The sequence below is a fragment of the Chrysoperla carnea genome, chromosome 1, assembly GCF_905475395.1.
Source record: "Chrysoperla carnea chromosome 1, inChrCarn1.1, whole genome shotgun sequence".
Lineage (NCBI taxonomy): Eukaryota > Metazoa > Arthropoda > Insecta > Neuroptera > Chrysopidae > Chrysoperla > Chrysoperla carnea.
In genome coordinates this window covers 23,246,625-23,258,748 of record NC_058337.1, presented here as the reverse complement: position 1 = coordinate 23,258,748, position 12,124 = coordinate 23,246,625, and the positions used below count along the sequence as shown (strand labels likewise).

Sequence of the window (12,124 nt, the reverse complement as noted above, 5' to 3'; positions counted from 1 at the left end):
TGCCGATTAGATCTTTATGAATATATCTTTACAATTATTGTTTCAGATTTACGATTTATAAAGAAACATATACTGCTTAGTTTCTTGATTTATAAAGAAACATAAACCACTTAAAGTTAACAAAAAAACCTTAGTAACATATAGACATTTTTGCAACCGTTGTTAAATTTCCAAAAATCCGTTCTTAGTGAGCATCTACATCGCTAAAGTAACTATGCTTAATTTTAAGTCAATCGGGTGAATAGTTTTAGATTTATCGTGATGAATCAGTGAGTCAGTGATATTTCGCTTATATATATGTAGATTAGTGGGCAATATTATGATATATTTTCAACTTCAGATAACACAGGCCCCCTAAAAATGATAGATTACGAATTGATTTTTACGGAGTCGAGTTAAAACAAATCTTACCAAATGAAAGATAAAAAAATAAGAAAAATTCTTATAAAGTCCGCCAGTTTGTAGCCTGTTAGTTTTTTTCAGTTCTGCTGAATTTATCATTAGAAAAATTAAAATATAACTTCTTCAATGTATGCAATATAAATTGCACGAAAGATACAATACTTGCATATTTTTAATAACGGTATCATTCGTGTAGTAGGTATGTATCGTATAAACTAGTTGAACAATTTGACTTTTGTAAGATTTTAGTTCAGGACTGAAAAAAATCCAAAATTTGGTGTATTCACACAATGTTTTGCAGTCAGCTCTAAGGAGTTGTGCATCAAGATGAGAATTCTCTCATTATTCTAGTTCATTCCGACAATTCTTTCTAGGGATTGAATATTTTTCTTATTTTTAAATTTAATCGACGACTTTTTTTGTTGACATACACACAAAAAGGTTTTAGTTTTTCTAATTCTTCTTCTATTGATAGTATTAATAAGACCGGTGGCCGTTTTAGTTAAGATACTTTCCAAGTTTTAGTTACGACAATTTTTTAATGAATTTTTAAATTCAACCAATCTATTTATTATTTTCATTAACAATTAGTACAGACATTTAAAACAGTTTATTTCACAAAACTCCAAAAATGCAGATGCGGAAAATAAAAATTTGGGGCCTTTTCTGCCCTGATAAAATTTGATAGCAAATACCTCGAAGGTATTGATGGCAAATATCCAAGCTCTAAAAACAGTTTTATTATTAACGTTCTTTAAATTTTTTGGGAGATATTTACAAAATTTATCTGGGCAGAAAAGACACACAATTTTTATATTCCCCAACCGATCCAGATGTTATTTTTTTAAAATTGATTCTACTCTTCACGTGGTATATGTTTTTATGAAGTTTTTCTGGTTCTCCTGTGATAAAATCCCAATATGGTTGTACTAAATAAAATTTACAAAATTGAAAAGAAAATGACCGTGAAATCATAATCTGGTATTCGTCGTACTGCAGTTTGAAATATCATTGAAAACTTACTCCCGTACTTTTTCTGATATGAAACATTACCGAGACGGGCAATAAACTAGGAATAAGTAAAAATAACTATTTACCAATTTCCAAAACAATCGATTTTAATATTTAAAAAAAGTCGATTGATTAAAAATCGATTTTTTGGTTCACTATTGATATATTTTTATTAATATTTTGGTAATTTAATAATTCTCAAATCATCACACTTTTTGTAACATATGCAGAAGAAATAAAAGCAGGCATTCTTTCAAATAATAGGAAAAAATCGATTATTATTGAAAAGAGAAAAATCGATTTTTATACCATGTATATGAAATATACATAGTATATTAAGTTTAGTCCTAAGTTTGTAACGCTTAAAAATATTGATGCTACAGAAAAAAATTTGATATAGGTGTTCATAAAATCACTTCATTAGTCCATTTCCGTGTGTCTGTCTGTAGTCTGTCCGTCTGTCATCACGATAACTCAAAAACGAGAAGAGATATCAAGTTGAAAATTTTACAGCGTACTCAGGACGTAAAAAATGAGACCGAGTTCGTAAATGAGCAACATAGATCAATTGGGTCTTGGGTCCGTTGGACCCATCTTGTAAACCGTTATAGATAGAACAAACATTTAAATGTAAAAAATGTTTCTTATAAAAAAATATACAACTTTTTTTTGAAACATTTTTTCGTAAACATCACTGTTTACCCGTGAGAGCGCAAATTATGCGCAAATTGTATAGTATGTATGTTATGCCTATATATACGTGTTACATGTATGTATATGTAATGACAGAGTAATCAAAAATGTCTATACATGGTATTTCAACAATTGACTCATGAAATTGTTTGTTTTCACTTATTAATTAATAGATTTTTATCCTCACTGTCACATCCATAAATTAGATAATGGGTTCTTGTATAACGTAGACTATCAGTACGTTAATAGAACATAGGATTTAGTTCTGATAGCAAATATAATTTTTAATTTTACTTGATACACTAACTAATATATTTTTTTTATTGCTTTCATATACAAAAATATACATTTTATGTTTATAAATAAATACAGTTAACAATTGATAGATCATTACTTCTTATCTTCCTGGTGATGATCCCACACTTCTTGGACTTTTATTTCCAGATTGTACTTGTGAATGATTTTCTGAAATATCACCACTTGTTGATGTTGTTTCACTATCTGATGAATTTGTACTAATTGATCTCGTTCTTGCTGGAGGCGACATTCTACAAACAAGTAAATATATGCAATTACTTTCACACATGTGTAAATTATTGGCTCTCATGCAAAAAGAACGCATTATTAATATAATAAAGTGAGGGTAGTTTTGATAAGTCGCGAGTCGGTAGTAAATTTTATCTCTAAAAAACTAAATACAACGTATAAAGGTACAGGGACGATGAAAGAACTTTATCGAACGTCGAAAACTATCAGAGACCATATCGTGTTGAACCTATTGAAAATCTCAAAGCTTTGGAGATAGAATATATTGGGTCATTTCTACCTTACAGTTTTTTTAGAAAATTATTTGACAAATAGTCGCGATACTATCGCGATACACGCGACAGACCGAGAGCTGGTGGACAATTTGGAGTAAATTCTTCAGGCACTACGGAAAATTTTGAAATTGTCTTTGAAGGATTCCTAAGACAGTCGATGTCTGGCTGAATAGTAGCGGCACCTTATCAACCCTTGAATTTTTTTAAAGAGAAATTTCTTTATTAAAAAAATGTTTTTGAGGCATTTTCAAATTTTTAAATCTTAACTTAAGTATTTAGGGAATTAAAAAATCAAAAAGCCAGACCTTTCAGCCGTGAAATTCCCAACGTGAAGCTGATTGTCGACTGACTTATTCACTGACATATACAAATCCTAAGGCACTTCTAGACATTCTAGAAATGGGGATGGATAATTTTCATGTATATAGAACTGGAAAATCTAATTTTGGAGGGTTTTCCGATTTTCCGGAAGGTTGCGATGTGGATAATAAAATTTTTAAAACTATTCTGTTAATTTGACTTTATTTCGCTTGGTGAAAATCCCATCCTTCTAGCATGTATACAACAGAAAAACGTAATTTTGGGATGTGTTTTTTCGATTTTCCGGGGGAGTTGTGATACAATTTTTCAAATTATTCTATGATATTAACTTTATTAGAGGTCGACTGGAAAAAACCCCATCTCTCTAGCATGTACAGGACAGAAAAAAGGAATTTGTTGGAGGTGTTTTTTAAATTTGTGGGGAGGTTGCAATGAAAAAGTTGAAGTTTTTCATATTTTCACGGAGGTTTCAAGGAATTTTGCGTCGAATGCAAAATACTGCATCTTCCTAGCATGTTTAGAATTAATTTGTGCATGTCAAATGCCATTCCCCTTCAGCCAGACTTCGACTTTCTTATTTAAGGGTGCTTCAAGGATAATTAGAAAATTTTTAATAGTGATTTAAGAATGTACTTCAAATTGTTCAACCAACTCTCTTACTATGAGTGGACCGATAAATAAATGATGGTGGAACCCTAGCTATGTGTACAGACTCATTATAAACCCTAAAAAGACGAACGGTCTTAGTAATCTCCATGGGCGTACCCAGATTTTGATTCCAGTGCAAACTGCATATAAAACTTGGTCTAAAAATTTCATAAAATCAATAGTATTTTGCCATAAGCACATGTTTAGTCAATAAAGGTGATATTCCTAGATCAGGCGGAGAGCTACTATCTCCTCGGTACGCCTATGGAGATCCATGTCCACAAAATATAAAAATACTTACGTTATATTAATTTTATTATATTTATGATAATCACAGTCTCGTACAACTTGTCTAGCTAATGGGAACAGTTCATCCCGACGTGTTAATAATGCTGGAATATATTTACAAAGTTGCGCAGCAGCTTCATTCACCGATATTTCGTGTAATGTTAATGGTTTTTCAGCTTTTCGTTTACAATCGAAACGACCATATATCGCAGAATATTTTCTAATTTCATCCATACGCCGTGGATTATCCTCATTCATCATCATTACAAGCTAAAAAGTAATTAGCTATAAAATTTTCGGAAAAATAACTAGTGGTCAATTTTGGAAGTTTGGAGTGCTAAAGTAACTCTCAATACTTCTAAAATTATCCACTTAGGAGTAAACAGTTGTAATTATCATACTTCTAATTCTTTATTAATTTTTTTCTTGGTGCTACTTTGTTTCGGTTCTACCGGATGTAGAAAACGACTCAAATTTTTCGCACTTTCATTGATTAATGCTATTTGTTCTTCTGTCAATACTGGATTTATTCGTTGTAATGGAGAACCGGGATTCATTGTTGGGCCTGGACTAGATGTAGCTGAAGTTGATCCTAATGAAACATCCGCTGGCGATGATACCGGTTTATTTATAGAACAACTTGACGAAGCTATCGAAAAATTATTTACAGATGTTCCGGGTGTCATATTATTTTGCAGCGTTTGAAAATCGGTGATGCCTGGTGATACTGAATTAATACTCTTATCAGGACTCACAACATCCTTGCGTAAAGCTGCAAATGCAGCTGTTTGTTGTAACAATAATCTTGGATTTGGTGCAGTAAACGGTCCAAATTCGTTATAATTGATTGATATTAATGGTAATTGAAATAATGCTGGATTCGTCATCCATTCGTGTAGTGCTTTTTGAAGACGACGTACATGTAATGGTTTTGAGGCCATACCAATTAATGCCATAATTTCTAAAAATTCTTCTTCACCTGCGTCGCATAATTGTTGAACATCATCGCCACCTAATTGGACAATTTTTAAAGATCAATTAATTTATGCCTTATCAAATGGTTATTAATTAGAACATTTTGAAACTAACCCATTTCTAATAATGTATCGTAATATGATAATAATGATGCTCGTTGCATAACACGATATAGTTGAAGTTCAGCTTCATTGGACGGAGCAGATGTAACTGTCACTGAAACAAAGGTTTTTTACATTAACTTAACAATCAGTTAATTTGATAATGCTTAAAGGTAAAATAAAAAGAGTATGTATAGACTTAATATAACCAATTATAATCGGGTTCTTTTTATTCAATAAGAAAGTAAAAGTATTATAATATCAGGCGCGGATCCAGTCCTCAAAATAAATAATGTGCACGGTGCAGACACAGCCACTCGAAAATTGGCCAAATGCGAGTAGAAGTATGAACTCGCTCATGATCGATATAGTGCATTCCTACAAAGGAATATATTACAGAATATATGATCCCTGATCCAGATTTTGTACAGTGTATTTGTACTCGTGGGCAAACCCGTGGGGTGGACACATCACAATTTCGTCACATTTAGACTCTAAACTACTGAACAAATTTTGATGAAATTTCATCAAATTAAATTAAACGCTAGTTTACATATTTTAAATTAAATAATTTTATTTAGGTGCTTACTTAAATAACAAATTCAAGCTTTCCCTTTTTTCTTGCGAAAACGTTGATAATGTCATCGATATCCAGATGTTTATAGGAAAGCTAAACTTTCGAAACGAAGAAACTTTCCTGTCCCACTTTGACATGCAATCAAGAATTATTCACCCCGCGAAGAGTTGTCAGTATTTGTAAGAACATTTTTAAATTGGGATACAAATCTTGGTCGCATGCTTCGATGAGATGAGCTACCGACACCTTCAGTTTTCTATTTGGCCATCCCGAGTCGATTTCATTTATAAAAATTGATTCACTATCATTAATGAATCGCCGGTACATTTGAACCACTTTTTTCACTGCCTGGATATCGATGATCAAGTCTTTGGCACCAACATTTGGTTCAGGTAGTAAAACTTCCAACTGAAATTGATCGAGTACCTCCGGAGACAATCCTTGCCCCAAATCATTGATAACCGAATCTAATGGGGATATGTAAATTTTTGATATCTACATGCTTTGAAACGAATTTTTAAACAAAATGAATGTTCCGCCCAAAAATTATCAGATGGGGGATTAGTATACAAATTAGGAACAATAGACAAACTATTTGAAGCGATTCTTTTTTTTTAAATTTTATTAAATCCTTAGTCTATTTAGGTGATGGGCATGCCCATCATGCCCATATGGGTGGATCCGCCACTGAATAACATCTAAAATTATCTAAGATTGTTGTTGTATAGGTCACTGATTTTTCAGTATGTATATTCTGGACTTTCCTGGTGACATGTTACTGGAAACAAATGAAATAACAGGATTCTCCCGAAGCTAGTCACGAAGCACAAAGCATTTAAAAATCGAAATGCCAGTCAAAAGACATACTACACTCAAGGGTATCGCCAGCCAATTGTAAAGAGGAGGAGGGCAAGTTGCTTTATGAAGAATGAGAAAAGTATTAATTGTAGGTACATTCAAGTTTACCATCAATTTATTTGAAAACAGGCGCGGATCTAGAGTTAAATTTTGAGGCGTAACAGATACTGGCATACCGCGGACGTAATTGGTTACGCCTTAACCAACTGAGCTAATAGGGCGATTAATATATAAGTTTTAATTTTTTGTCTTTGTTACTTATATCATGGTGCGCTTTTGTGGTACACTTTTATACAAATTTGTCTCAAGAGCCCGGAAGGAAAGTGTTCCTTTGTCCGCCTGTTAAATTATCCATTGGTAATGGGCGTAAATCGTCCATCTCAAAAACCTTCGAAAATGTCAGCATCTTTAAGATAAATTTTAAATAACTAAAAAAATCTACTCCAATGTTCAATAATTCGTGTAGTCGGAGATCGTTAAGTTTTCGCGGTGTAGTATTTAATATTAGTTAGACTTTAGACCTCCGACTTATTCAACACCATGGTCAGTTTTATTTAACTGAATTAGTCCATAAAAAGGCATAAACAGAGCTATTTAATATTTGAAACTCTACTGTTAACGATGTTAACGATGTTAACGTTTATCTATTAGAAGTATTCTATGATGAATAGTATATTAATTTGCTGTTTATGTCTCTCATAAGTAGTTAATTACTGTTGTATGCCATACGTCAAGCTGAGATATTTTTTTGTTTTATAAATTACAGGCATTAGGTAATATTTAAAAAGTTTTTATTATTCCGTATTTTAGTTTTGTTATTTCGTTTCTATCTTGTTTATTATACCATGTATATGAAATATATCAAGGTATATTAAGTTTAGTCCCAAGTTTGTAACGCATGTAATATTGACGCTATGAAGAAAATTTTGGTATATGTGTTCATAAAATCACTTAATTAGTCCATTTCCGGTTGTTCGTTTGTCTGTCTGTCCGTCAGTCATCACGATAACTCATAAACGAAAAAAGATCAAGCTGAATCAATCAAGTCGAGTTCGTAAATGAGCAACATGAGTCAATTGGGTCTTGGGTCCGTAAGACCCATCTTGTTAACCGTTAGAGATAGAACAAAAGTTTCAATATAAGAAATGTTCCTTATAAAAAAATAAACCACTTTTTTGAAACATTTTTTTCAAAAACATCACTGTTTACCCGTGAGGGCGCAAATTAGGTTCGAATATTGTATGGTATATATTATATGGAAATATCAGTCATGTGTGTGTGACATATATGTATAGCTGGCTATCTCTCTTTACTTCAACACTGTCTATACATGGTATTTTAACAATTAACTCAGTCAATTGTTTGTTTTCACTTGTTTTATTTGATTTATAGAAGCAAAAAAAGGAAATTGATTTGTAAATACCAATACACAAAGTAATAAAGGATTTTGATCTATACTTTCTGGTCCAAAGCCGTTTTTTTGCAAAAAAAACTTCTTTGGGCAAATAAAAACTTGAGTACGGCCTGATATGAAAAGTTGAAGCAATCGAGAAATTCCGTTTTTTAGGGTCGCAAGTAGGATATTCTATAGGGATTAAAAACTAATAAAAGATGAACCAATTTGGTTAAAATAAATATCTAGTTTGGACCAAATTATCAAGACGTTAAACTTCTAGAAAACAAAAAAATACTACAAACTAATTTTTGATATGATTTCATCCGATTGAATTACAAACATTAAAAGGGACAAGAAGAAACAGTTTTTGGATTGATTGAGATGTAAAAGAAAAAACTGTAGCCTACAAGTTTTAGAAAGTTTTAAAGCAGACTTACGCGTCCTCTACGTAAATATTGCCAAAGCTACATCACATAAGTATTTTTCGACGCATTATTTTCTGCTTTCAAAATTTTTAATTTAAGCTTTTAAGCCAAAGTTTAAAGTTTTTAATCTATATAGATCATTTAAATTTTGCATATCGAGCTTGCAGTTTAATGTGCAAATTTTTGAATTTTTTAGAAAACTTCTTTTCGGCTTTTTAATATCTATATTTTATGTTATACATGAACTCTTATGTAAATGCCTTAAAGAAGAAAAATCGAGAAATTTAATTTTTTGAAACCCGAAGTGGTTCATTCATTGCAAAAGAGAACTTTTATTTTTATTTAACAAAGTTTTTCATTGACCTCAATTGTTGGTACCTTATTCAGGTTAAAAGCTTTTTCACCAAGAAAATTTTAAACCAGCAAGTTATCAAAAGAATATTATTTTTTACAGATTCTTGTTTCTTATGGAATAACAAATAAAATCAGCTGCCGAAAATTAAGGTCTAGGAACAATAGTTACTTTTTTTGCGACAAATATAGCAAGAATCTGTTCCATGATATATGTATAGACTGGTGGGTAACCCGGTAGGATATTGTTTAAACTAATTTTTTTTAAGGAAATTAATAATAATATTGACCGAATCATATTAAACAAAAAATGTTCTTCAACATTTTTCTCTAGTTTTGGAGTAAAAAATTTGTAAAATTCGAAAAAAAGCGATTTTTATGATTTTCATCCTTCAAAAAGGGTATCAAAAAATCAGATTTTTAATAAGTATAAAATTTTTATTGTAGTGTAAAGCTTACTCAACAACATGCCGCAAATTTTTGGCCTAATTTCATTTTAAATGCTCGATTGTTAATTGTTAAGAGAACGCGTGAAAAACCACCAAAAAATAACGATTTGTCCTATACATACCAGAAATATGGATTTTCACCAATCGAATCGAATTAAAGTCAAATTAACAGAAAAGTTTGAAAAATTCCATTTTCCACAACGCAAACCCCCCGAGTTTTAGTAGAACAGTTCTTCCGATTTTCTGGGGATTGCGTTGTGGAAAATGCAATTTTTCGATCTTTTCTGTTAATTTGACTTACTTTCGAGTCGATTGGTGAAAATCCCCTTTTTCTAGCAAGTATAGAATAGAAAATCGTTTTTTTTGGGGAGTTTTTCACGCGGTCTCTTAATAATTAAGATAACGTTTTTTTTAACTCATGAGCTTACGTTCAAAAGTATTTTTTAAACGGGATCCTACTTATTCGGGATCCTTATTCATGCTCAATGACGAATTTTACCGGACTGTTTCATTCTCCTTAAAAAGGGGCCGATACGTGTTTTCGCGTTTTATGATTTTTCATTCCGTTTTCGAAATATAAATAAGAAAAATTAAAAAAAAATTTCTTATATGGAAATTGTATGGCGTTGGAACCAGTTTTTTTTAAAAATATTATTAGAAAATTTTGTTGACGATATTATAATTTTCTCAGACATAATAAATACTTGAAAATAACGAATCTTTGTTTTTTTTTTTAATAGAATACGTCTAGTAGTAAGGTAGAAGAATATTTTTTGCATCAATTTTTATAATTTATGTAAAAGAGATTATTCTAATTTCTTTTTTTGTCTATTACACAATATCTTCTTAGACAATAATATCACACATGTTTGATAAAAAGAACAAAGAACTAAAAATATTTTCTCATCTTAAACCCTAGTTAATGATTTGTACACCTATATTATTAATAAGCTATACGCATCATCCGTATGCATACATTAATTTTTTTCCAAAACTTAAAAAAAAAAAAAATTATTACTTAGGGTAACATCTTTAATCCTTTCTGTACCCTTTATTTAAATCAAGTTTGACCATTAGTAATAAAAAATTTAAAAAAAATTCTCCCCTCCTTTAAATGATACATAATATTATTCTGCTGTTACATTTTTTGGAAGAAAAAAAAAATTAAGGAAAAAAAAAACTAAAAGATAGGGTTAAAAATTTACATATTCACCGCATAGTCATTGTCTTTAATGTGGTCTTTGCGAGTTTTACACGAAAAAAAAAATTTTTTTATTTACCTGATGATAAATTTTTAATTTCTAACTTTTTTTCTGGTCTTTTTTTTTGCTTCTTGATAAGTTTGTGATGATAAATATTCTCACGTTGTTTTTTTTTTATTTTTGTTTTGGTTGTGAGAATTTATCTCTGTAATTTTTATCTCATTTGCATAATGAAAAACAAAACAGAAAACTTTATGCATATTTTAATTTTTTTTTTAAGGGTATTTGATATAAAAAAAAATTAAGAAAATTTTTTGTTTATTTCTCAGATGGGTCTAGTAAGTAATACCAACGATTTTATTATTTTTTTTTTTAATTAGAGAATTATTTATACAAAATAAGATGGAAAGGTTTGTAGTAGTAATCAAAAAGGATTCTGAATGACTATAGATCTTGGAAAAAATAATGTGAGAATTTATCGTAACGTAATTTGCATAATGAAAAAATTTATGTATTTTTTTTTTTTGGTTTTTTAGCAAAAAGAATTAAGATTTTTTTTTGTTTATTTCTCAAATGCGGTAAGTAACACTAACGAATTTTTATACCATGTATATGAAATATACGAAGGTATATTAAGTTTAGTCCCAAGTTTGTAACGCTTAAAAATATTGATACTATGAATAAAATTATGGTATAGGTGTTCATAAAATCACCTAACGAGTCCATTTCCGGTTGTCTGTCTGTCGTCTGGTATTCACGATTACTCAAAAACAAAAAGAGATATCAAGCTGAAATTTTTATAGCGTGCTGAGGACGTAAAGAGTAAGGTGAAGTTCGTAAATGAGCAACATAGGTCAATTGGGTCTTGGGTCCGTTGGAACCCATCTTGTAAACTGTTAGAGATAGATCAAAAGTTTAAATGTAAAAAATGTTCCTTATATACAAAAATAAACAACTTTGGTTTGAAACATTTTTTCGTAATCATGACTGTTTATCCGTGAGAGCGCAAATTATGCGCAAATTGTATAGTATGTATGGCTATATCAGTTATATATGTGTAACATGTACACTGTCTATACATGGTATTTCAACAATTAACTCAGTCAATTGTTTGTTTTCACTTGTTTAATTTAATTTTTTTTTTTTTTTTGGAGAATGGGAGAATTGTTTATTTTGAAACTTCATAAAAATTTTACTCAACAAGACCCAATTTTTTCGACAGAAGTAGGTATATAGATCTTTTTTTCGAAATAGCCCAATGTTTAGTAGAGTTAGCAAACCTATTTTTTGGAAGTTATTGGTTACTTCACTAAAATTGGTCCCCAAAATATAGTCTTAATTTTCGCCCTCACCTTCAAAAATTGTTGTTTTTTTTATAAGAAACATTTTTTAAACTTAAACTTTTGTTCTATCTCTAACGGTTTACAAAACAGGTCTTACAAACCCGAGACGTCCGATGTTTTACGTCCTGAGCAACGCTATAAAAATTTTATTACATTTTCGATTTATCGAGTCGACGGACAACCGGAAATAGACTAAATGATTTTAAGAACACCTATATGAAAATTTTGTTCAAATCATCAATATTTCTAGGCGTTACACTTGG

At 30.6% G+C, this 12,124-nt stretch overlaps 1 protein-coding gene across 1 annotated transcript in view; it reads right to left on the bottom strand.

Annotated features, from left to right (window-relative positions):
• Positions 1 to 2,438: 2,438 nt before the first annotated feature.
• Positions 2,439 to 12,124, bottom strand: part of LOC123304992 (NGFI-A-binding protein homolog) — a 32,301-nt gene continuing 22,615 nt past the window's right edge. The window contains exons 2-5 of the mRNA XM_044886571.1: positions 5,274 to 5,375; positions 4,586 to 5,196; positions 4,198 to 4,454; positions 2,439 to 2,654 (exon numbers count right to left, since the gene is read on the bottom strand). Of these exons, the coding sequence (XP_044742506.1) occupies positions 2,504 to 2,654; positions 4,198 to 4,454; positions 4,586 to 5,196; positions 5,274 to 5,375 (1,121 nt within the window). The 3' untranslated portion in view covers positions 2,439 to 2,503. The remainder of the gene's footprint in view (positions 2,655 to 4,197; positions 4,455 to 4,585; positions 5,197 to 5,273; positions 5,376 to 12,124) is intronic.